The sequence below is a fragment of the Neocloeon triangulifer genome, unplaced genomic scaffold (genome assembly GCF_031216515.1).
Source record: "Neocloeon triangulifer isolate White Clay Creek 2 clone unplaced genomic scaffold, ASM3121651v1 ptg000011l, whole genome shotgun sequence".
In the NCBI taxonomy this organism is placed as follows: domain Eukaryota; kingdom Metazoa; phylum Arthropoda; class Insecta; order Ephemeroptera; family Baetidae; genus Neocloeon; species Neocloeon triangulifer.
In genome coordinates this window covers 2675397-2702118 of record NW_026775553.1, presented here as the reverse complement: position 1 = coordinate 2702118, position 26722 = coordinate 2675397, and the positions used below count along the sequence as shown (strand labels likewise).

Below are 26722 nucleotides of genomic sequence, written 5' to 3'. Positions count from 1 at the left end.
GCAACAATTGATTTTTTTCTAATGAAATAAAACGCAGGAATTTTGAATTTGTGGATACATTTTATTAGAAAAGTTACCCTCTACACATTGTAATGATGTTGTCCTATTTAGAATAAAATTAAGATACACAATAAAATAAGATATATAATGGGCGTGATCATTTTAATAACCACCATATTCATGTTATAATTGCCTTATTTTCCTTCACCAAACAAATATTAACCATGTGTGTGTGTATGTGCGCGTCTCTTCGGTGATTGCACTTCAACTGACTTTTGATATATAGGTAAATTCTTAAAAACAGAACAGAGAGCATTTACAAAGAAATTCTCCGTTGCGGCTAATTTCAGCATTATTGCTTATATAGTTGTTTGGGGGGCTTAACAGAATAAAATAACATAACAGCATATAACAGCAGTGATAAAATCGTTCATAGTCAACAACTGGGAGTACTATTTACATCCTGGTGGTCACTGGTGGTTAAGTACTGTACAGAAAAAAAAAGTTTTCAAGGGAATTCAAATTCCCTGGCCGAATCAATTTAAGTATCATATAAATCGCTAGGCTGATGTTGCTACTTATGCCAAAATTATACTCAAAGTTGCACACTTGAGGTTGATCACACAAAATTTCCCACCAGCCTGGCACAAATATCTTCTTATTTTTTTGTCTAACACTAAGTGAGCACATCGTATCATCATTAGGGCTAAAAAAATATTAATTAACAGACTTTGGGATAAAATACAATATTGCTAGGCTGCTGCCGGGGCATGGGGACCCTGAGGGTTGCATAATTATGTACAAGGCGCCCCGCTCAGCGCATGTGACCTACCATCACACTAATTCGTTCTTTCCCGCGCACTCAACCCAATCATATAATATATTTTCATCGAATTCATCTCACACAACTGAGGCGAATCTCTCTGCTTTTATTATTAATATATTAATAAAAAAAAAAGATTCTGCATAACTTAAGAGGGCTCTACTTCATCCTATTGATGATGATGTCCGCGGCGGTGACCAACGCCTTCTGGAATGGCGATTCGGCCAGCGAATTAGCCAGTCGGGTCGCTTCCATGTTGTACTTGCGCGCCAGGAAGCGCGTCTGCTCCAGGCCGTTGGACTTGTGCACCAGTTCGAAGGCCCTTTCCGCATCTCCAGGCTCCTCGAAGCGGCGCATGATCATCGGGTTCAACTCGGGGTACTGAGAAAGATTTAAGTTAAATTAATATTTTCAAATACAAATAAATTTAATCTGTTTCTTAATTCTCTAAAAAATATCACATTTTCCCTTCTAATTGACGGACTATTAATGAAACATTCATTATAAATAAATAATATTTAATGAAATAATTAATTACAACGTATTTTCCTAAAAATTGGGTTCCATTGCCGAGCTTTAATTTAATTTGAATTCACTTTTAATTAATTAATTGAATAAATTTTGAGTTTACCTTTTCACAAGCAAAGAGGACGGGTGCAGTGGCCAAGCCTGCCTTGAGGTCGTTCATGGCAGGTTTGCCGAGGGTTTCTGTGTTACTGATGAAGTCGATTAAGTCGTCCACAAGCTGGAACGCCAACCCAACGTTTCTGCCGTACTGAAAGGCGACATCTGAGATGGACTCGTCACCACCGGCGAGCATCACAACCTGAGAAATTTGATTTGGTTTAATTTACGTTTATTAAATATGTTTCAAAAACTAATGCAGTCATAAATATTTATACAAAATTCAAATCATATTTCAGAATAATTTAAAAACATACTTATTTATGACCAAAATTGCAGGTTTTTTATTATTATTAATTAGAATTTTTAATTTCTTCTTAAAATGTTAAATATGTTATTTCTTAAATATTTTGCAGCTTCATTGGTAAAACATTATACAACTGCTTTACTTGTTTAATTATCCCTAAATTTTCCTACAATTTGAAGTTAGATTAACATTTTAATTCAATCTCTAAAAAATAATGTTTTGTTAATTCCATCAAAAAGTCCGTACATTGGTGTGAAGAGATTTTTTGATAATAGGATCAGTCATGTAAATGTAGAGGCGAAAACATTTTGGATTTTGGTAAAGAAGCTTACAGCTTTCAGTGAGTTGGCGGTCAGACTGGCCGTTTTGCGGTAGGTCTTGGTGAGGTAGTGGGCGAACCTCTCATTCTCAGTCTCCTTTGAGCCCAACTGCATAAACTCGCCCTGCACGAGGTCAGTGAGCACCTAAAATTTTATTAGAGAAAATAATTTCCATTCAAGATGAACGTCATTTCACGACTTACCATACTGAGGACTTGGGTAACATCTGGGTTTCTGAGACGGGCGATCATCTGGGAGGCCACGGACAAAATAAAGTCTCCAGCGATCGTCACCTGTGAGCAACCATAAAAAATGAAAGGTCAGGTCAGGTGTGCACGTGAATTTTTAGTTAACTCTTTTAAACTCGGGTCAAGGCTCGCTAAGTAATTTCTTTTGTCATGTTGTTGACAACAAATCTTTATTGGGCGTTGGATTAGACAATAATATATTAAAACCTTTGGGTGTTATAGTCCTTCGATGACTTGCAAAAGGGAATCCCGTAGAATGGAGCAGAGACAAAGGATTTGGGCTCTGCTTTGAAGGCTGATGGGAGGATCAGAGACAAAGAAACAAAGAGAGCCGCCGGTGAGACAAAAAAATTCTATGAGGTCACTCACAAGTGCATACTTTTCCATAACACGCAGTTGCGGTCAATTTTTTATGTATACATTGTTGGCCTCAACAAATTTCAGTAAAAATTTTTATGTTTTAAATCGGCTTGATTTAAGTGATTTTCTAATGCGAAATTAAAAGAACCTGCTCAAATTTATTATGGTAAAACAGTTTCTGAGTGGAGGTACCGAGAATTCTTAATTTTGACGGAAATGGGAGCAGACGAAGCTCTTTTTGAGAGCAAGCCAATCACTCTAGTTTTATAACAACATATTGCAATCGGCCATTGTATCTTTCGAGTTGCTGGTTGCAAGCTTCGGGGAAACGCGCAATGTAGAAAGCCGCAAGTGTGCCACCGTTGAAAACGGTTAATTTGGTTTTTAACTCTGATTTTTGGCTAATTACGAGATCAGACAGATTTTATGGCTGGTTTTAACGGGATTAAAAAAATACGTCGAACAAACGAAGAAACATTTTTATTTCAATTAAAACAGGGGACGCTTAAAAGTTAATAAATTTTCTAAATTATTTTGTTCATTTTCAGTAAATAATCCACAACTTTCCCTATTTTGGTGCAATAATGATTTGAATCTCTCATTTGCCAAAAAATATAAAAAGGCATGAGATGGTAAAAGTTGTGAATCTACTTGACCCATTTTGCGGAAGATCCATCGTTTTGTGACCCCTCCATTAGCCATTTGCGAGAGTGGTACAAAATAATAGGGCCCTTTGACCTCTGGATCCACGCACCTCACCATTAAGGAATGTCATAAAAAACTTTCTTTGTCAATTAAATATATATTGATTTTTTATCCATCGATCACTACAAAAAAGTTTCTGTTTCCGTCTCCGAGGAATATATTAAAATGTTTTTTAAGGTTGGGTTGAATGACAGTATTTTGTAAACTAAAGATAGATGAGTGTGTGCCATTCACAAACAGCCCGTCTGTGGGTCAAGTTGTGCAAATTCCTAAGGCAAACAGCGAGCGGAGAAGACATTTGGAGCGAGTTTTCTCCGCCGATTGACCCATTCTGGTCTGCTGCTGGAAAAGAGCGAGCGGAGTGTGATTTTTGAATGAATGAGGTGCTCGCCCGCGGCCAGTCCACACCTATAGCTGTGTGCCAATATTTACCGCACACATGCAGGCAGCACGTGATGCAATCGCCCCCCAAAGTGGACCGATGCATAATTAAAATGTGCTCATCCAAAAATAAAAGTGCAGAATTTTACCAAAATTTTAAATTCACTTTCACACTGCAAGAAAAATCCGACCGGTTTTCCTTGCTCTATAAAATGCAGTTTTTTTGTACCATCAAGGTGCGTATTGCACCTTGATTACCTTAAGATTTAGATTATTACTTAATTGATGGCAGCAGACAAATTGGGCGCGTCGAGTCAATTGGGTCAGCGGGCGGAATTTGCATGACAACAAAACGCACGTACTTTGCGGCGAATGTTGCAAATCTAAAGTACCTCAGATCAGGTTTGGTGACGTTGCAATAATAAAAAAAAATCTAGTCTGGAATTCGGTTTGTCAATTTAATGGAAGGGAGAGTAATGCTGATTTTCCCAGCCAATTAAAAATTAAAAAAATTCTCGTTTGTAATTTTTTTTCATCTGATTGGAAATCTCAAAAGTATTTAATTTACAATCGAGTTCTACTCTTTAAACTTTACTGAAACCAGGTAGTTTTATTTTCTACATAATTAAAATTGAAGAAAAATTGCATTCATTTTATATTAAGAAAAAAAAACATAAAATTCTCATTTTATTTTTGATTATAAGTAGTGCACTCAAGGAACCAAAGGGAAATCAGGCTAAAATAATTAATAAGAATATTTTCACTTTCAAGTCACGCTCCATTTCACTCCAGACGCATTTGTGACACTTGGAAATATTAAAAAAAATCGGCACAAGGGCAGGTGTTGGATTTGACGCAGTTTTTTTTTTAAAGTTGAAGAAGGACTCGATTGTGCAATTTGTGTGTGTATCTCTATAATTTCCACGTTTGGAACATAATTCCACGTTTTTCCGTGAAGAGTCTCTTATTTTTATACTTACAGTGCGTCCTGAGGCGTAAAACACGATTAAAGAGAGAGCACAAGTTCAAGGATGCACTTTGGTCTTGTTTAAAATCAAACAATTCTAATCTTTATAGATTCCATTTGGTTCACTCTCGGTTTCATGGATTTGAATATTTAAACACGCGTTTCTGAGCACATCAAAAGTCTCCTCGGGCATCTGACTTGAGTGAGAACTTTCCTGTCGGAGAAAAAACTTTCACACATATCGTGGCGAGTGAGTCCAAAATTATCGCTGGTCCACATTTGATCAGTCGATTTGCATCAATTCCCTGCCGTTTCCACGAAATAACTCAAGGTGGTCCCTCCCAATTGTGTATGCAATTAAAATTTTCAACGCGATTTTTGTCTCCAAGGTCTTGATGCAATCTTCGTTTGCAATTTTATGAAGTACAAAGCGGAGACGTTAAAAGAAATAACAGCTCGAGGTCACAATTACAAACTGAATTGAAGCGAAAAACGCTTAAAAAATAAAAATAAAAAATAAAAACACGGAAATAGAGAGTGGCAAAATGTAACAAAGGAATAAAAGGAACAGGAAATTAGAGACATAAAAGATAAAAAAATTAAATAAATAAAATGGGAATCGAGCGTTCTTTATAACAAGGCCACAAATGTATGTTTAATTCTAGAAAAAATATTATTTTTATTTTTTTTAAATCCATTACTGATTTAAGATTTGACGATTTGATTTTTTTACGTATTTTGTATTTTAATAGTTCCCTTTTTTCATCTGCCTTCAAATAGATGATGAATCGAGCCATTAATAATACACATTAACAAAAGCCGACAGTGTCCCTGATTCTCAATTGGGCTCTATAAAAAGCGGTACTTTTTTTGTCTGTTAAGAAATGCGTCTGGTCGTGCATCATCGAGGCGCAGCATCCGAGAGCTAGACTGCATTTCCCCGCCTAAGGGACCATAATAGTCAAAAGGGGGGAGCGGATCGAGCCAGCTACCTGCATACCTGCGTCCGAGAGATGCATCTCTCACGCAGACCTTTGATAAATTTTCTAATCAGGCCGACCGAAGGAAAAAAATACGCTTTCGTCGAAAAAGAAGCGAAATTGACAAAAAGTGAAAGGGCTTCTCATGCAAATCGAGCCACAGAAACAAACAGCACGCACGCTTCCATTGATGATTCGCAATTGTTGCCTCATTGTTGAGGTGCATCGCACAGAGAAAGTTATAAATCTGGCAACAATCAGAAATAATAATCTAAAAAGGGTAAATGTTTTTTTTTTAAAATCGATTTCTGTTAAAAACTGTTTGCCGCTTTGCGGTTGAACTTTGTTTCTGATGGGCTTGCATTGTGTGCCACTTTTAGAGGAGGAAAGAAATTGTTGCTTGATCGATTCTCAATAAATGCATTTAAAGTTGTAAAAAAAATCTCTTCTCCCTTTTTTATTCACATTTATGGCAGCAACTTTCAAGATTATTTTTAAGCAAAAAAAATAAACGTTTGAAAAATATCTTTATTTATTTTCAATAATAATTAATTTAAATTGTCAAAATATAAATTTTAATTTTCAGGTATTAATTTAATTCAAATTATCCGCTGGGCAATGTTATCACCTTTTGACAACCTTTGAATTGATTGGCTTGAGTGTGACGTTGCACTTTCGCGAATTGTCAGCACAGAGTGAATGCACCGCATAACACAACAAAATCGTTGTTACACAGTCTGCAGTCTCGCACCGAATTGAGACAACTTTTACTTTCATAATCGCGGTAAAACGGCTATACTTAAGCACCCTTTACTACAATTTTTAAGCGGCAAATTAGTTATTAACGAGCCTGATTGCATATTTGTTTTTACTTTTTCAATAATTGCAAGTTTTTACGCTCCAACCGCTCGCCTTGGAGGTCGCTTGGGACACTACTTTCCTTGTTCGGCAAAATTGGCCCAGCATTGTTCAGGCCGCATTAGCGCACCGAGCATGAATGACAATTGTCAAAAATAAATTCATTTGTCTGGGTTGTTTCCTTTCTCTGTGGTTTACGCTCAATTGAAAGCGAATTGTTCAATTGTGAAACTTTGAGGAAAATAAATAAAATGACTTAAATTTATATTTTTACAAGTAATTCTTTCTTGGAAATTAGTCATGATTGATTTGAAAAAGTTTTTTCTAGGCAAACTGTGTAAAATAAGATAAAATTCTAAAACTTCATTTCAATGTCAACATTAAAAATATAATATTTATTTATTGGTAAATTTCAATGTTTAATTTTTAAAATACTAAAATAAAAATAAACTTTTGTAATTCATTTTAACAGTATCTATATTCATAGCTGTTTCTTCAATCAACTTTAGGTATAAAAAACGTTTAAACCTGTTATTGAACACAAAAATGATCAACAGGTAAAAAAGGCCTAAGAAAGGGTTCTTTTGTGGCCGCTGAACAAATTCCTAAGGGGATGAAAATCGCCCGAGGCGCGTCCTTGACTCGCTCTTTACTCTTTATCTCTGAAGGCGGACGTTGCATCATCGTAGGAGGGAGAGATTTTATTTTTTCCTCTGAATTAGGATGTAAACGGCTCGTTGGCCAGCTGAGCAAATGAAGTGTGGCGCAATTAGCGGCGCCCGCAATAAAACTGCGGACCAGTTGAGCCGGTGCGACTTGATTCAAGTAAAAGTTTCAAATTGGAGAATTGCTCCGCCTACCTTCTTGTGGTCCCAGAGCGCGGGGGCGCTGGGCTTGCCTCGCCGCATGTCGGCCTGGTCTATCACATCGTCGTGCACCAGAGAGGCTGTGTGGATCATCTCAGCAATCATTGCAACACTTCTTTGTGCTGGTAGAAGTTTTCTGCAAAATTTCGTCAGCTTAAAATATTGAAATTTGTGAACAAAAAACTATTCATTTGATCTAATTCAATTGTTGTAAAATAAACACAATTGAAATAATGAAAATTAATTTAATATAAAAAAGAAATGTAAATTTGACACAATAATTTATTGTAATCTTTTCAGTAAAATTATTCATATTTTTGCTCTTATTGTGCTTTTCAAACTGTTCAAAGTTTTTTTTCAATTAATTTTAATTGAAAAATTTATTTTTTCCCTGTAACTAGTGGTTAATTATTTTCAACTTACCCATTGTGAACGTCCAAGTGACAATTGACTGCTCTGGCCATGAGGATGTTCAGCATCGGCCTAAACGCCTTGCCCTGCCCGTCGAAATAATATGTGGAAATGGTCTGGAGTAACTTTTGATTTGTGTTTATGATGAGCTCCTGCAACCACAGAAAATAAAGTTGAACTTTTTCACAACCTCTGAATGAACAAATCCTAAATTATTAATCGCAAGTGCGCTAATTAGACGAAAACCAACAAGCGCGTGTGCTGATAATTGCGCCCTTTATTTTTCTCCTCATCAAACTTTCACCCGAGAGTAAAACGGTGGAATACGAGTCTTTAATAAAGTGAAATCACGATTGAAACATAAGGCCAATCATCATCAGCACACTAAGGATCCTGTTTCGATTCCCCCAGCCGGCCTCGCTTTCGTCTAATTACATAAGTGCGCAGGCCTCTTTTTAAAAACATGCTCCGCTGAACCGACCGCAGCAGACAAAAATATTAATTCAGGAAGGAGGGATCAATTACTGGGCCAAAATTATCACCGCCTAATTCGATCAAGTGCCTCATTAATCTGCTCGTTGACCGGAAACAAGAAGATTTTGTAATTTGTATAAATTTTACGCTCTTTAGCTAGTAAAAATTTTAAAATATATGCAGTCAGAACTAATTAACTATTTAGTGTTTACCGAATTTTTTGTTAATTGAAAAATTTCCATGCAATATCTGTTTACTACAACCCCCTTTTCTAATAATTCAATTTGTATCGTTGGAACAAATAGAATTATAAATTTTTTTACTATTATATTCCTCCTCCCTTTATTTTCTCAGATTTCATGACAATTATTATTATTTAGAAAAAAAGATCTATTGTTGTTTGACATTTCCAAGGAATAAAATAAATAGTTTAAAAAAACATTCAAACTCTGTTTAAATAAGACAGATTTATAAAAAAAAATGGAAAAATAGGAAAAAAACCTCTTTTGCATTCATGAAATGTCCACTGATGTTCTTCTTGTGAAAATTGTACTGACCTGCCGCATGTCGGCGTAGACCTCCTTGAGGTCATCCTCCAGAAGGCGGTAGGGGTCGACGGGGGTGTGGTCCTCGCGGGGCAGGGAGCCAGGGTGCTGGGTGTGCATGGTGCCCAGGGCCCTCTTGGCCGTGTAGCTCTGCTGTATGCTGGAGGCCGACGGCACCAACGGCGCCGCCGCCGACGTCGATGAACTATTGCTACATGCTTGTGTCTGCAAACAAACGGGCAATCAACAATTAGACTTGGTTTTCAAAATATTATTCAAAAGATTCTTCATCATTAAATTTAATAATAGAAAAGAATGTGCTGCACAGTGGTATAAATAATTTTTTCTTTGAATTTGTTTCATTCTTTTTAAATTCTAAATTCTTCCAGACAATTTGATTGGAAATTTCTTTTCAAATGAAACAAATCATTTTTAATTATTTATTATATATGAGGGATTTGGCAAGTTATGTAAGAGGTTGAAATTTTTACTATACGATCGTTCATTTCCGGAGCGGATGTTTTTACTTTTTAATCACTAGCTGCGATAATTTTATAAATTTTAACCATTTTTCATTATTCATACGATTTCATGTATCAACCTGCTAGGCGAATCGTCCAATTTGCAATTCAACAGAATCACGGAACAAGAAAATGCGAAAAAAAGACGAGTATAAAAATGCTCATAAATTATGAGTCAAACTGAAATGAATTTCAAATTTTATTTCTTATCTGATGGCTAATTAGGAAATTAAATACGTGTGCGAATCTCGATCTCATTAAAATAATAGTAATGAATGAGCGAGTGGCGCGCGCGCGCGACATGAATGAACGACGGCGGGAATAATAGAGCGGCGCTAACTACACAAAAGCCACTTTTTATTGCCTCATTAATCTAGATAATGCAGCTGGCAATGCGTGAGCATTTTGCAAAACAGGTTTGCCCCGCGCGCGGGAATGCATTTGCACGCACAACAATGCTCGCAGTTTCGCGAGCGCTTTTCATTATTCAAATCAGAAATAAAAAGGCGGAGGTCAAAAGTCGGAGGCGAGTTGGCAAACGTTTTTTGCTGTCAAGGTGAGCGCCTAACTTTTTTATTTGTGCCAAATTCTCTAATTCCATTAATTTTTTAATAAACAAAGCTTTGAATGCACAAATGATTCCTACAATATTTCACAATGTTTCTGATTTATTTGAGAAATGAAGCCTTTAAGCCTGTCTCGCCAAGAACACTTCACTTGTTGCTTTTGGCACTTTTGTCATGCCAATTGTAATTGGAGGCCATCTGTCCACGACAGACTGCAATTTGTTCACAGAAAAAAGAGGTAAAACGTGCAGATGTTGCATGAATAAGAAATGAAAGCGGCGAGAATAAATGGACTGAGGCGGTATAATGTAATGGTGTTAAGGTAGGCGAGTGCAGAATTTGTTTCTAATCTTAGCCGACACCGAAATTTATGCTGCCTGTGAGTTATGGTAATGTATTTTTTTGAAAAACTGCACCTCCTACATCAGCCCGAAGCGATTGGTGAAATTTTTTATGTCAATTTTTATAAGGAGGTCGCAAATCCCTGATCAGAATTTTATGCGAATTAATTTGCGCCCCACCCTGAAAAGAAACTATGAAATTTCTCGGTCTATTTTCCTTTTCGTCCGCAGGGCTAGGCCGAGATTAGATCTTTGAGAGGATGTAACAATTAAAAGTGGTAATTAGCTCCGAGATGGGGACTTTCACTGCGCATTCTTGCGGCCGAGAGATGCACCTGACTGGTGTGGTGCGTCAATTAGGTTTTTAACATCGAAGGTTTGGGCCCAGAGTGCTCAAAGTGGGTTACCCTTTACTGCTAATCAACGGCGCGCGAGAGAGACAGAGAAAGTCCCCTCTCTGCATCCAGAGAAGTAAGGAAGCAAAAGAAAGATGGTGGAGAAGAAAGAAGAAGACCAACTACTTCTCTAGGAGATCCGAGAGAAGAGGGCCTTGAATTCCTTTCTCACGCATTTTTCTCGGCGAGACGCGCCTGTCATTTCACCTTTCTTTCTTCCTTCCTTGTTTTCTGTTTTCTTAAGTTGGTAAAAGAGTTGAGTAACCGATTTTATATGACAGTTGATTGACAGCAATTTTGTAATTCTGATTTCAACCTTGGAGATTAATTTGGAAAGGGCTTTTCTAATTGTAATCGTTGAACAATTTTAATGAAGTGAAGAAATTATAAACACTTTTTGATATAAAAGTTTTAAAATAAGAAAATACGGCAAAACAAATTCAAGAAGATTAACTTTAGTTAAAAATGGAATAAAATTTATTTACTATAATAATTATTGATGATTCATAGGATTATAAGGGGAATTCTTGAGTTATTTTTATTATTATTAGTTGTTTATTTGTCCAAATTGTTTACATTAAATTTTTGAAAACAATTGATTTTTAAAAAATTGTTGGACAAAACGGCATCACCAACTAGCAAGAATTTTTCTAAAACTTCCGAGATCGAAAAGACCCCATCCACCGCAGTGAGCCTCATTTTTTTTTTTTTTTTTTTTTTTTTTTTTTTTTTTTGCAAAAAAGCATGCATTTCTGGAATCACAAGATTTCCAATTATAGGAATAATACTAACAATAAGATAAACATAATGGAAAAAAATGATAAACATTTGCATTTGTGTTTTAAGAGTTTATTTTTTTAAATCGTGTTGATTTACTTTTTATGATCTTTAAATATTCCAGGCCATAATTAAATTCAATTTATGTGCTAAAACTGGTCTGGTCCTAATGACTAGCCTGTCTATAAATTGTTTCAACACGTGTGTGCTCGAATCGCTGGAAAAATTCAGATTAATCCGGCGGCTTTACAAGGAAGTGCGCGCGCGATCAAGGCCCTGGGGTTAAACGTTAGAATCTTGTAATCCGAGCCGTTTCAGCACAAACTTTCTAACTCGCGCAGAGTCTCATTTTCTCCGTCCTTCATCCTCCACGCACATACACACGAATTTGTTGTATTTATTTATGAGCAGCTTCACTGCCAATGCCGCTCCGAATGCACCCAGATCGCCTGGCTGCGTTTCCACGATAATGAGGTCAAGTTGGTCAGCTCTCAGGGCGTGCCGAAAGTGGCCAAATATAATTGAATAATAATTATTGCAACTCAAACCGAATCGCACGCAAATCATTTTGCAACAACCACCAAAGATTGATTTTTTACAACAGAAAAAAGCAAATATTATTTTAAAGGTTAAAAATAATAATTTTTTTCTGATAATTACTTTATGCTCGTTGCTCAAACTTTTGGCATTTTCTCACAGCCCGGCGCAAAAGGCTAACCTCGAGCGAGAAACACGTTTTCCAAAGCGAAATTATTGAGGTCCAGTTCCCACTGGAAACGAAATAGATTTCTCTTTCATGCACATCGATTTGTCGTGAGGCGCAATTAAAGAGGATTAACTAACAATTAATAGCGATGATGCAGAGATGCTAAGGGCTCTCGGCGGATTAGAAAGTGCAGGAATGGCGAAGAGTAAATATTTCGCATTTCGCTTCGGCGGCTGCGAATATAAGTGGGCAGCAGCAGGATGTCTCAAGGATCGCGTTGAATTATTCACGTCATACGCCACATTATTCTGTTGGCAGCAGTTGCGCAGGCAAATTTGGAGCCAAAATTATGCACCGCGTCCGTGACCAGTGGCACGTGAAGCATAATATATACACGGTTCTCTTCAATTTGTACACATTCCAACACATTTTGACGTACCTGTCTGCACTACAAGATGATGGGTGGGTCCAAACACAAGAGAATCGATTCTTGCAGCGATTCTCGAGAAGTGATTCTCACGCAACGATTCTCGAGGAACGTTTCTGCCATTGGAAAACCACCACAGAATCGTTCCTTGAGAATCCTTGCGCGAGAATCACTTCTCGAGAATCGCTGCAAGAATCGATTCTCTCATATTCAGACCCACCCAATATGGGACAAGGATTGATGATTGGACATTTTAGATTAAAATTTATACTGTTTTTTTTTTTTTTTTTACTTTAAGCATTACAATTATTCCTTTTTTTTAATTAAAAAAAGAATGTAATTTTTTTTATAATATCTATTTGTTTGGCATTGATGAAAAAGGCGGGAATGAATACTTCGAGCGCGAAATTAAATTGTTACCTTTTGACGATAAAATTGAATTAAAAATTGCCAATTTCTTGCCGTTCAATTACCAAGTTTAATTACACCTTTCGTAAACCCACGCCAAACGTTAATTGGTTTTTGTTTCAATGAAAAAATACAGTAATATTCTCTTTCAAAATTGGCAAGCCGCAGATTTCTCTCCTTAAAGGTAAATACAAACCATTAAGCAAAGCTTCATTCCGCGGCATTTCTTCTGAATCAAACTTATCAAATCAGACTTGTGTTCTCGTCTGCAGAAAGAATTTCGGCAATGATGAAGCAACTTAGGCATTAAATTTTATTGCCTCTAATTATGTGGAATATAAAATTGATTCAGTTGGGTGCGTGAATTATTGCGGTGCTCACGGATATGTAGATAGAAAGTGAATTTCTGGGCATTGTGCGTGTTTGCATTCCGAGTCGCAGGATGAGTGAGTGTATGTTGGGTGTGTTTGCGAGATGGTTGGCCGCCAGTGAAAGTCACCAAGTCGGAAACCTGCAGCCGACGACGCACCTGTCTCCGGCTCGCGCTTCTGGACCATCATCGTGATTCCGCTCAAAAAGGGAACACGCGTCTTCTGACAAATGATCAACAGCTCTGAATCACTCTCCAATTCATAATGATTTCACAAATTGATTGATTGATAGATTTTTCTATCCGGAAACTAGAACAATTTCGGAGGCAAAATACCGACTTGATCAATTTACAAGTTTCAATTGGGTCAAATTATTCGTGTTACCGGTTCAGAATTTTTATGACTTCATATTGCAGCAGACAACCTCTCTTAATCAAGTCTTTCCACACGCGTAATTCGCCAAATTTAATATTCTCCTTTCTCCGAATGTAACGCGCACTTTTCTCCATTATTTGTTAAACAGATTTTTCGTCACAAAGGTCGCAGGTATTATTGCTAATCGAAAGTGAGAAGAAATTTTGTCTTATAATTTTTTTCCCAGCTCAGGATGGACCGCCCATGTGACATAACTCGCGCGCGCACAAATTAGGAGCGAGTTTCTTTCTCTTCTCGAGTGAAATCTGGCGGCGGGGATAAAACAGATAGCTCCATAATAATTTCTCCTTTACGCAATCGGCGCGGCGAATTTTTGCATACGCCACATATCACATATGAATCGCGAGGAAAAACTTTTGCCGCGTGCGTCGCGTGGCCGGGTGACCGAGTGAGACAATTGAACGAGGCCGCTCGAAGGAAGTCGGCGACCTGCGCGACGTGCTTTGACTCGCGGCCAATCAGGATGACCAAAAATAGAAAAAGGAAAAAGAAGAGCAGCTCGAAACGGAAAATGCGGACATGGAATCTTTGGAAATCAAAGTCTTCCAATTCCACTGACTTTAAAAAATGGTTTCAATTAATTGTCTTCAAGGGGAACAATTCGTTTGGAGTAATTTTATACTCACAATCAGAAGAATAACAATTTCAGTCAAGAAATCAATTTTAATTATCAATAAAAACCATAAAAACATTTCCTAAAAAATGGTTCATAAATTTCTTCATAGATATTCATACCTATTGAAAAAGTTGATTCAAATTTTCTGATTTTATGAATTTTTGTAAGATTTTGACTTTGATATTGTGAATATTTGATATTTCTAGATTGATCTTAAACTGGAAAAAAATAGCACTTAAATCACATATGTCCTAAGTGAATGTCACTTTAGAAGAATTTTTATCATTCTATAGGCCTTTTTATTTTTCCAAATCATTTTTTAGCAATAAATTTACATCAGTTTTTGGTTTAATTAATTAACATGTTAAATTTCCTTTTTTTGTAAAACAAAACAAAAAATCATCAATAATGCTATTTTTTAAATTTGTTTGAAGAAGTTGACACTCGAGGAGATGATCATGGAAATGAAGAGATCGTTGCAGAAAAAACAATTTTTCTGCAACAAGGAAAAGCCCAATCTCTTCATTTCCATTTTTTAAATTACTTTAATTTGACAAATTTGATTCTATTTTCTTTTAATGAATTTAAATAATTTATAGTTTTATATTTTTTATTTAAAATTCGAGAAATTCCACTTAAATCACACATTTCCAGTCTCTTTAGACATATGCTATCATTCAATTAGCACTTTTTTCTAAATCAATGTGTACCAATAAAGTTAAGTCATTAATTTTTTTTCGATTTTACACGATTTTATTGACATTCAATATTCAATTTTACTTTTTTATAGGTTTAAGAACAAAATATCATCAAAAATGCTGAAATTGTGTATAATTAATTATTCTTATTTGAATTAATTTACGTTGAATATTTGTTTACAAATTTACAGTTTCAATGAAAATTTTTAATGCATTCAACTAATTAATATTTTAAAATTTATGATATTTAATAATTGCTATTTTTAATCCGAGAAATTTTACTTGAAACTGATATTATTATCCGTTATTATCAATCTTTTGGCAATTTCATGTTTCCAAATTAAGACATTATTTAGGTTTTTGGTTTTCTTTTCATTTTCACAAAAAGAAAGCAGGACAAGTTGGAAATTCAGCAGAGCGTGAAGTATGCACTCAATTGTTGTATTATTATTATTGTTGTTAAAGCAATTAGCAGCGGAGAAATTATTCTTGACCGCACTTGAAGGTGCAATTAGCGAGCGCTTCTGTCTGCAAACAGTAAATCGCGGCGGAGAAAACTCGGGAACAAATATGCGAGCGATGGGCGCGGAGAAATGCGTGCGCGTGGCGCAAAACGTTGGTCGGTTGGTTCATTTTGCGCTAAAGGTATTAATTCGAGAAGAGAGGAAGACCTGTTTTTTTTTCTATTACATAACCGATTTTTCTCTCCCGCAGCGGGGGCATTGGCATTAAAAACAAGAATCTCTTGTCTGATGTTGCAAACTCTGCCTCGGACACATCTCAAGGTTTCATTTGGGAATCCCGAGCGAAAGAGCAAGGCTGCTTTTTACTGCCCTCTTTGCAGATTGGAAATTATAAGAGATATTGAGAATGAGAGTAAAATCGTTGGGAAATAAAGTGTTTCACCGCCGCGCGAGGTGCAACTCAATCCGCTGAGAAAGATGGAGGAGTGCGCAATTGCGCTCAAATAATAAGTGAAAAATCACCGTGCACTGCCGCAATTCACACAAAGCCAGACTTGTAATGCAGTGGTTTCTTAATTAAGTAAGTGACATTGGACCAGAAATGAGAACAAGAAGTGATTGCGCAGTGAGGTAACCACCAAGCTTTTGCCCCTTTCTACATTCAAATAACAAAAAAAATTCTAATTAAATAACAACAGGAAAAAATTTTTATTATACAAATTGTAGATTCTTATATTGAGATTGATAATTGATTTTATTACAACCTAAAAAAAAATTATTTGGCTCAATGAAGCAGATGGTGTCTTTTTGATCTCGGAAGTTATAGCAAATATCTTGCTAGTTGGTGGTGCCGTTTTGGCCAACAATTGTTTTCAAAAATTGCATGTAAACAACGTATTTCTAGCAATTAACAAATAAAAAAAAACAAAAAAGTCTTTGGAATGAAAAGATTGGCATGAAAATTATTCCCTCTCAAGTATTTCGCAAAGTGGTACGTAAAATCCAACATGATGTTTCCGCGTGAAAACCCTTAAACACCAAATTGAAGAACTCGGATTGCAATACGAAAACAGCCCAGTCACTCTATCAAAAGAATCGCAGAATTCCCCCCGGACCGCTTCCTTGGCACGCCCAATCCGTGCACGCAAATAAGCAAAAAGAACAAACCAGATGAAAAAAAATGTTGTCGCCCTTGAAATCAGAGTATGATTTAAGAAAAGAATCCACTCTGGAAGCATGAAAAAATAATCATTGTCCACTATCAATCAGCGTCAAATCGCAATCGCCGACTTTCATTTATTTGCGAGCAGCAATTTCCAGTTCAAGTTCAAGCGATAAATTGTGACAGGTGCCAATTATTTGCACCGGCGGGGCCGCGATTGAGTCGAATTTTTAGTATTCTGCGTGAGTGCTCCGCAATGAGGACTGCACTAGACATGCGTGATTTGCATTTCGCTCTTCGCCTTGGACTATCCCATCGGCAATAAATAACTCGGCGCGGTCATAAAAGAATCGCCGACCAAAAATAATGGCCCCTTCGTTGTTAGACGCAAATTGCCTCAGATTTTTCTCAAATTTATTAGCCGGTCTTTTTGTTAGCCAACTAAAGAGATGCGCCCAGTTGTATAAAAACAATTTCAACTCTGGATAATTAGGCCGTAAATATGTCGAAAATTCGTTTTTTCCCCCCCGAAGCGGCCAACCTCAAAAATGAAGCTTTCCCAACAACAAACAAACGTGCGTGGCGAAAAATGAATGAAGCGCTAAACGCTGTCAAGGATTTCTTTGTGCAGTTTCGCAACTAGCATGGCTGTTACACGCGGTTTATCTCTTTTTGTTTCCTGATCATACATTTCTCCACGTGAGATCCAGGTCGACGATAGGAATTCGTGTGAATCCTTCTGACGCAAACTGCAAAACGCAGAATTCGCACCTATAAGACGAAAATGGGTTTGTGACGTACGTCTGACAACAGAAGTAATTTGCACCTATGCATACGTAAATGTTTCTTATAAGTTCATTGTCAACTCACACAATCATGTGGTAAGATGACACCTCACGATCTCGGGAAGTGATTTCTATGCAGGCGTCATTGTTTGCTTTTTTCTAACGCAAATGCCGCGCCTGATCAATATTGGGAGATGCACGGTGCAAGTCAAAGGGTGGAAAAACCATTATTTTCAGTTTATTTAAAACTTCAACAACACCGTGCGGTTATTTTAACAAAAAATCGAACTGAAAAATTTATTATAATTTAATTTTGGGTAAAAAATTAACAAATTTTAGAGAATTTCATTTTTAGTTTGCTTAGGTTTCGAATTTTCCTAAGAACAATATAAATTTTCAACAATAAACTAGCAATTAGTGGCATTAAAATTATGAGAAATATATGATTTTAATGATGAATGCTTTTGCCCCATCATAACGCTGATAATTTAAATTTGCTCTCATTTGCTGGTTTAATTCTTCTGAATGACATATTCAGGATTTTTTATCAGAATAACCCAATGTTTAAAGTTAATTTTCAATGCAACCAAAGAAATATTTGTCTGTAAATAAAAGGCTACCATGATTGATTCAATTTTAATTTTCTGCATTGAACGTAGAAACTCTTATTTTTTACAATAATAATTATACAGTGTAAAAGTTGCTTATTCTTTAAAAAATCGAAATATGAATTGACGAATTCAATTACTCAATTACAAGTGTCTAAAAACGTTTCAACGTGACAATGTAGATATCACTACACACCGAATCTTCACTGTCTACCTCTTATTTTTTTTCAGAGTTGGCAAGTTGAGATACAAAAAGAAGGTTGGTTGATTTTGTGATTCTCGTCGCCGCTTCCGCGATTCGTGTCGTTTATTGTTGATTAGCATCCTTGAAATATCAGAGTGCTCGGCGAATACGGAATGACATAATGGTGGTATGAGTGTGCACTATCTCATTGTGCCAAGGAACTTGACATTAACTCCTACAAGTTTATTATTTATTTATGCAAACACGTCTATAAAAAATAATAAAACATCGGGCAAAAAACTCGGAACAAAGATGCACACGTCAGAGGACGCAATAATTAAATTGTCACTCTTATGCAAATGCGCCGCTTGATGCAACGCGAACTACAGAGGACAATGACAAATTTAATGCCACAGACTTTGGCACTGGAGCGTGAATTCCCCAAAAACGTACAAATGTAAATACGACAATGGCTCTCGAAAACAACTTTAAAAATTAAAACCTGTGCAAATTACCGGTCGGCGTAGGTTTGTTTAAGGCCAAATGCAGATAAATGACTGGCGCAATTGCAGGTTCCACTCTTTCTACCGACTTAATTCCATAATTCTTTCCTTTTGCTCAACGTCCATTGTCTCCGGCAAACAAAAGACGAATATACAAGTAAGAAAATAAAATTTTGCAGGCCTCCTCTAAAAGTACGTGCCGCTGGTCAGGTATAAAAACCAGTGGGCGGGCTAGAAAATGAATCCCTAAGTTTCCTGGAGACTTTGGAAATATATATTAAAAATATATCAGCTTAATTTGAGGGTCAACCGGCTCATGTTTCGCGTCATTAAAATCAGCGGAGATTCTTCTTCTGCCGCACCTGGAAGGGAGTAATATATCTATTTCCATGTTGACATTGGTGATTGGGCTTAAAATTCCCCTCAGTCCTTGATAAAGGCAACCTGCGTGACCTTTTCACCAAACAGGATCCACCTTTAGCATACTCTTAAGTGTGTTTAAAATTTGCCATCCGCCGACGGACATAAATTATTTCAGCCCAGGTGGCAACGAAAAATGATTCTCATGAACCTGCGTGCCGCACGTGCTCCCTCAAAGGTCAACCGTCCAGCGTCTAGAATTATCGAGTAAATGAGAGAGGGAAGAAGCCAACGATAGATAAGTTTGGAATGGAAACAACTTTTTTTAAGGAAGATGAAAATTATTAGTTATTAGGAAATCTTCAAGTAAATGCTTTACAGAGTTTTATAAACCAAAAGTTGTATTGCTTCTTCCAAACTTGTTTATAAAAATTACTTAATTATTAGGAATTTTTATGAAAACAGCGAAATAAAATCTCAAGAACACATAGACAAAATGTTTGCCTTATTAAGTTGTAAAAGCAAATTAATTTTAAGAATGTTGCTTGTACAAGGTGTGGTTTTTCACCATCAAATTTTGTATAAAATCGTCGCCAGCAGATTTATTATGCCAGCAATTCTTTCTCTGACCTCCATCACCGAGATTTAATGGGCTGCTTACATAAATTAAGTGGTCAGAACGCGTGTTTCTTTTCTCTTCTGCGACATTGGTCCATTTATAAAATTCTCATTAAGTGTGCAATGAGCAAAAAAGAGCCAAAGTGCGGCCTTGGTGGTTTACACTTTTTTGTCTAATAAAATATAAAGATGCAGATTAATACACGGTGGTGAGAACAAGAGTGAGAAAAAATTTATTATCGCCAGCGTAACCTTCGAGTCTTGGGATTAATGGCAAACTTCATCAGGCGAAAAGAAATCAAAAGTAGGCAAGAGTGGTTTTCTGTTTGCCCATCAAAGCCAATTGAGCACATCTCGCTTCCTTGAACGCGCCAGAGTAGGAAGAAGAGGAGCTTCTTGTTCTCAAATGGCAGACACGAATTTGCCATTAATTCGCATAAATTATCGGCCAACCTTAAAATGCCACGGGGCATTATTAATTTTCATTGTTTTCCTCAGGAAACTATCAAATATTTGTCCTTCATTTTGAGGAGGTTTTAGAGAGAGAAATTTCACATGGGTGCACGTGATGATCATCAATTTTTGATCATTCATTTCCCATATAGTTAAAAATAAAGAGGCAGAAGCTTGAATATCTTTATACAAGCATCACTATTAAACTTGAATTGTAATTTTTAAACCTGCACAGATCTTCAAATTATTTCATTATTTGAAACTTTGTTCAAAAATTTAAATCGCAAGTTGATCAAAATAATGGTTTACAATTTTTTTCAAACTAATGAAAAGATTAAAAGCTGTTTTGATTGAATCAATCTCAATCGGTAATAAAATTCTAAAACTTTTCTTCAGATTCAGCCAGATTTTTCTTCATGAACATTTTATTCAGTGGCCCAATTTTGTTCTATAACTTTGTTTCAAGACAATTTAAACCCAGTTTTTATTTTATACATACATAAAATTGGATTGAAGTGAGAATGCAGTTTGCATTATTTTATGCCAGCGCACGTCGAAAAAGAAATTGCGTTGGAATGCATAAAGTGGCGATTTGCATGCGGCGCAATTTCTCCTCGTCGGCCGCCGCGAGAGCACCTTGGCAGTGAACTTATTATTGAGTGAGTGACCAATTGTTACGAGCTTCACCGAAACGCGGCTGAATGAGCATCATCGGCGGCGTCCCACTTCGGAAGAAAGAAAGTCTCGCTCAACATTCCTGCAGCTCAAAACGACACAGCAAGGACGAACAGTTATAATATTCTCTCGGTAGCGGCAAAACAAAAAATAATTAATTTCTCAAATTATGACAACGACTCTGGCCGTCAACGCGCTAATTCCTGGCAAACCGACGATTTTCAGGAACCGCACGCGACTTCTCCATCTGTTAATTAAATGAACGACGGAAACAATTAGAGGAATCACTTGGTAAAAAAAATTGCGGAGACAAATTACGTGACGTAATTGCGTGCGGGCTGCACTTGACTCTGCAGATTATCTTGGCAGACGCATTGTTGTTTGTTCCGGCGCGGAGAAAGTGAAGTGAGATGCGAAAACGTTGCAGCCCATTGTGAGAGAGCAGCTCAATATTAGTTTGCATTGTGCATGTGAATGGTATCGCGACGGCATTAAATTTGTTCGAGGTTATGGAACAAGACAGAAAAAATAGCACTTCAAAAACAATAAAAAAAAAAAAATTCAAGTTAGCATGAGGAATAGTAAAAAATTGCTAGTATTCAAATTTTAAATAAAAAAGGAATAAATATTTAAATGAATAATTATAATTTACGTTTTTCTTCCAATTATATTTAACGTATTAAAATTTAATATAATTAATTTTACTGTGGAATATTTCAACTAATTTTCAATTTAAGAAATAAATTTTTATTGGTAAATCTGAGAAAATAAAAAATCTGCCCCTTTCATTTGGTAATTGATGCTTTCAGCTTTTCATTTTCTTTACTCATTGGGAAAAAAATGTTATTCTTTTCAATTATGAAGAAATTATAGCCATTTTTGATAAAAACCTTTGTTAATTTATGGAAATTATTATTCCCAAATTAACTTTTAATTATTGAATTGGAAAGCTTTGAACACTATTTTAAACTGGATTTATCTTGCGTGTCGAAAAAAATTGGATTTTCTTTCCCAGGACCAACATTTGAAAATAACAAAACTCGTTTCCTTCTCTCACGCAGGTTTGATTGTGAGTAATGGCTGGCGAGGAATTCCAATCGGGCGCGATTTCCCCGGCTCGGAGTTTCTTGATTTCCCTCGGCGTGTGTGTTTTTCACGCGTTAGACAATAATTATTAGCTGATTATGGATTTACTCTGCAGCAGCCGCCAAGAGTGCGGCGGTGATTTTGAATCGCGCAGTTTTACCGCCGCTATTTACTTTCCCTGATTGTCATTGTGGCCGCCGCGCTTTGAGTGAAAGTTCTTGCTGGATCCTCTCGTGTGACGCGCATCTCTGCGCCAACAATTATTTTAATACTTACTTAAGTGTAGGAAGACATACGCGCAATGATCTTTCTTTTCCCAGCTGCATCACAGTGACAAATAAATAAACAAACCGCGCGTTTGGGCCGCCAGCAACAGACAACCTAGATCAGCAGCCGGACCCCGAATTTGGTCGGTCGCCCATTGTCTTTTATTTACAATTGATGCTATTTTTTTCATTGTGCGGCTGGCATTGAACTGGAAACGCGGAGACTTTTAATTTCTGAGAGAAGAATCAGGTGCGTGACTCACAAAAATTTGCACAACTTTCAACATTCATCACTTTTATTAATAATAAGGCCACTTTAGATTTTTAATCATTTCATTTGCGAGTGGTTTAAAATTTTGATGCTTTTTATATTTTTTTTAACCGTATAAAACGTTTCTTTTGATAATTGTGATTCAAATTTTTTTCACATAAATTAATATAGAATGAATCATTATTAAAAATCCTGGAGCGCAAATATTTTTTACGATGTAATTTCTTTAATTTTATCCTTCCTAGAACTGAAATTTCAAGTCCGAGCTGACTTCATCTGGCACCAATAAACAAACACGCAGCAAATATTTGGAAAGAAGTGTGCTTAAATATTTAAGAAAACAGCTTTCTTTTCATCATCCTTAACCATATCATTAAATCCTAGAGAAAGAAACGCGTTTCCTCCGTCCAGTCACGAATCAAACCACTGTTATAATAATTTCTCAGCGTTTTTCACAAATTTTCTTCTCAAAATTTAATTTTCCGCTCGTTAATCACCAAGATTTGTCGATCGAATTGGCACGTCCGGTTGGTTTTGCAAAACTTTCTCCGCGACACCCCCGAGGAAGTCCCACGTCCGAACAAACGAGGCCCTCGAAGGGGCCCGGCGCGGCCCCTCACGGATGCTGGGCGGATTTCAGGCTCTTACTCGATCTCCGCGCGTCCCTTTCACTATTTTCACTCGGCAGAAAGATATGAATGTGCATTAGGTTTCTCTGAAAAGTTTCGCGCGCGCCTATCTAGGCCAGAATCGCTCTTTCTTCTCTCGCCGCGCTACACAGCTGTTGCTTGCACCGCCGCTTGAAAAATTATTTGAATAAATACACATTTAATTTGTTTAGTTAGTCTCAAAAATTGAGCTCAGTCCAAACCTTTAAAAGAGCAAAAAATAAAAAAAATCACTAACGAAAAATGATTTAAACTTGATAAAATTTAAAATGAGATGTAAGAAAAAAATATATACAAAATTTAAAATTTTCCTTATATTATTTTATGAATTAAGATAACGTTGTCAGAACTTCTGTCAAATTTTGGTACTTTGGTTACATAATTTATTTAATACTTTCATCAGTCACAAATTTATTTTTAAAACAAGCATTGAGAATTTTCCACACACTAAAATTTTAATAAATGAAAATTTTAATAGTAAAGGAATTGGAAAATAAATAAGATTGAGGGGTTGCCTACCTTGAAGAAGGCCGCCCTGACGAGAGGGTCCACCACGGCACCAGGGGTTTTTCTCCTCGCACTAATGTGTCCAAGGCGGGCGCACAGCCTCGCCGACCCTAAGCACGCCATAGTCAGCACTGCAATGATCGCCTGCCCGCCAGCTCCATTCTGAAGCAGCCGAACGCACATCGCCTCAGGGCCCAGGTACAAAAAGGTGGGCAGCTCTCTCCGAAGAAAGGGGGCCGCCTCACGCCGCGCCTCCACCTGCAACGCCCGCCCGATCAGTGATTTTGCCCACACCACCCCTTCCGATCGCACCCCGAACCCACCCCCGGACACCCTCGGGGCTCAGGGTGCAACCGCCGGCCGAATTTTGCCGAAATTAGGCCACTGGGAGAGGGTGAAGGACATTTACCTTTTCGAACCATGCCGCTGAGACCAGCTGTTCGCCGTCAAAGTTCAATTTTCAGTCGGCAGAGGCGCTTTCCTCCAATCAAGACAATTATTTAATCCATTATCCGATCTTGGATTGCGCATTAAAGACTTTGAAGTAATTTGACATTTTTTTCGGTCATTTTCTCGTAATGTTTAAGAGAGGAATAGAAAGATTTATAACTTTTGAATGACTTTATGCAAAAAAAATTACATAATTTTTTTTATGAAATATTTATATAAGAAATTAAACGCGCAATGATAAAATTAATATTTTATGCAACCCGCTTATATCCTGTCACGCGAGTTACAAACTTTTAATATTTTAGTTATTTATTTTAATTTTATTTATTCTTAAAAACTTAATTATTGAACATTTTAAAATTAATTCCCTGATTAATCAAAAACACTTTATTAATAATAATTATGCATTTTTTCCATCTTTTTTATTAACATGTCGGGCTTTGATCTTTAATAAAAAAAATGATTTCCGTTCTTGCTTTTTAGGGCTAAAAGTTTTCGTAGGCTTTATTTTTAGACTCAGGTTGAATGTCAAAGTCCAAGGCCTGTGAGGCTTTGCGTGTGTAAAAAAACGCTTAAAAATATCATAGTGTAGTTAATGCAATCGCACTGTTTTGTATCATTGATCCATCAGATACATTATTTCTCTGTGACCCAATTTAATTCAAGGACGCTATTCATAGCGTTGTAGCAAAAAAATGATTTTTCTACAAGTTTTAATAAGAATTTTTCCAGCATTGTTATATTATTATTATTAAATAAAATTGCCCCCAATATTTTTTTTTTGTTTTTCACAATTTTATCAGACAATAAATTTTATTTTTAATTTTTACTGCAATTTGGCAAATAAAAATAAAAACTGCATTCATCAGTTTTACCTTCAAATTAAATTGCAATATTTTTATTATTTTAGAATGGTTTTGGCTTTGCGTCACATACAGGATTTATAATAAATGTATAATATAATCATGTTTTTGGCAGTGTTCAAAATGAAACAACCCTAATGTACAATACAATGTGCCCATGATGATAGTAATCAATGATTTTTTTTTATTTATAAATCAATACGGAATAAGACTTAATGATACATTTCATTATACCTCGTGTTGGCCAACTTACACTCACAAGCGCCTTTGTACACTGCTGCTTACAATATAACATTAATCAATTAGTTAATTACTCTTTCTCTCTCAGCCTATCCCAAAAATATAGAAAACAAGAAGTGTGCTCCTAGATTAGGTTAAGAAATAATGCATCCGGACTTTTCCTGCACATTTCCGTTGGCCCTCTCGATCTCGTTTAACAAACTTGTGAAAATGTCGCCGACGGCTTCGTTGGCCTTGGCCGAGGTTTCGAGAAAGGCGGCCTTCCAGGTCTCGGCCAGCCGACGACCTTCTTCGGCCGAAACGACGCGCTCCATGTGCAAATCCGTCTTGTTTCCGACCAGCACAATGGGGACGTTGACCTAATCAGATTTCACAATCATTCTAGAGAAAACAACAGCAAAAAGTTCAAGGACAAACCTTGCCAGTCATGTCGAGCAGTTTATCGTAAATGATTTGGACGATCTCGAATGACTTGGCCGAGTTGATGGAGTAGACGAGGACGTAGCCGTGGATGTCCAGCGAGTACTGCGTCGGGAAAATGGAATACTCGTCCTGTCCGGCCGTGTCCACAAGGCTGACCTCGTACTCTTCGCCTCGGACGCGGACGATTTTGGAGAAAGTGTTTTCGATTGTCGGGTCGTACGAGTCAACAAACTGTCCCTCGACAAACTGGATGCTCAACGACGACTTGCCGACCGAGCGGTAGCCCATCACGGCGATTTTCCTCTGCTTGGGGGGCATGTTGCTGATTCAGTATGGTGCTGCGCACTCCTACATTAAGGCCTCAACCCGCCGAATTTTGGCATGCGTTTCGTTTTTGGCTGAAATATCAGGAGCGTTAGTTCCTTCGTTCGAGTCCAGTGACTTTTCACGCACCTATACGCCTCGATGTCGAGCAGCTAGATGAAAGCAAAATAAGGTGAAATTGAAATCAATCAAAACAATTGACCTTGCTGCAGCTGGCTTGCAATTGCTGCCAACGTAAATATTTATTACTTGTAATATTTCAGGTTGGAGTCGTCACAGATTTTTTATTTTTTATTAATTATGTTTTATATCTAAAATTGTATTTTATGATAATTATGTAAATTTCATCAATTATATTAACAGAATCTACTGATTGAATCAGATAAAATATTATGTAAAATTTATTTATGTTGGCGGCAGCTGCAGGAAAATAAATGAAAATACCGGTTTTAAGTATTAAACCGGTTTAAAGTTTTTTCTAAACAATTTTATCTGTCTGATAACATTAAGATAACGAAGTAATATTTACAAAATTATATATTATTTAAGAATTATTAAACAAAATTATATATTTGTGTTGAATTTAGGTTAGCAAATGTCATTTTTTATCAGAAATCTTGCACTGAATATTTGCATACCGGTATTATAAATTTAATGAAAAATATTGCTCAGCGCAAGTGGC

At 36.7% G+C, this 26722-nt stretch overlaps 2 protein-coding genes across 3 annotated transcripts; both read right to left on the bottom strand.

The window, feature by feature from the left end:
• Positions 1-40: 40 nt before the first annotated feature.
• LOC132195911 (all trans-polyprenyl-diphosphate synthase PDSS1) lies at positions 41-24186 on the bottom strand. Of its 2 annotated transcripts, none has more exons than XM_059618206.1 (9): positions 24150-24186; positions 23753-23998; positions 8882-9094; positions 7863-8002; positions 7434-7575; positions 2278-2367; positions 2087-2218; positions 1455-1649; positions 41-1204 (listed from the first exon to the last, which is right to left on the bottom strand). In XM_059618206.1, the coding sequence occupies exons 2-9, from the start codon at positions 23921-23923 to the stop codon at positions 983-985; spliced, it is 1305 nt and encodes a 434-aa protein (XP_059474189.1). In that variant the 5' UTR covers positions 23924-23998; positions 24150-24186; the 3' UTR covers positions 41-982. The 2 variants fall into 2 exon arrangements, with proteins under 2 accessions (XP_059474189.1, XP_059474188.1); XM_059618205.1 differs by having other exon boundaries at positions 24053-24156.
• An 869-nt stretch (positions 24187-25055) lies between these two features.
• Positions 25056-26271, bottom strand: LOC132195908 (GTP-binding protein Rheb homolog). Its single transcript, XM_059618203.1, has 3 exons — positions 26170-26271; positions 25711-26114; positions 25056-25652 (listed from the first exon to the last, which is right to left on the bottom strand). The coding sequence occupies exons 2-3, from the start codon at positions 26032-26034 to the stop codon at positions 25428-25430; spliced, it is 549 nt and encodes a 182-aa protein (XP_059474186.1). The 5' UTR covers positions 26035-26114; positions 26170-26271; the 3' UTR covers positions 25056-25427.
• Positions 26272-26722: the final 451 nt, after the last annotated feature.

Bases quoted from the DNA above. Each gene is read 5' to 3' on its own strand.
- LOC132195911 (XM_059618206.1), bottom strand. From the start codon at position 23,923: ATGTGCGTTCGGCTGCTTCAGAATGGAGCTGGCGGGCAGGCGATCATT. The intron at 8,003-8,881 runs GTCAGTACAATT...CTGTGGTTGCAG, and splicing joins TCTACGCCGACATGCGGCAG to GAGCTCATCATAAACACAAA. The intron at 2,368-7,433 runs GTAGGCGGAGCA...GGTTGCTCACAG, and splicing joins CGCTCTGGGACCACAAGAAG to GTGACGATCGCTGGAGACTT.
- LOC132195908 (XM_059618203.1), bottom strand. From the start codon at position 26,034: ATGCCCCCCAAGCAGAGGAAAATCGCCGTGATGGGCTACCGCTCGGTC. The intron at 25,653-25,710 runs GTTTGTCCTTGA...AAATCTGATTAG, and splicing joins TGCTCGACATGACTGGCAAG to GTCAACGTCCCCATTGTGCT.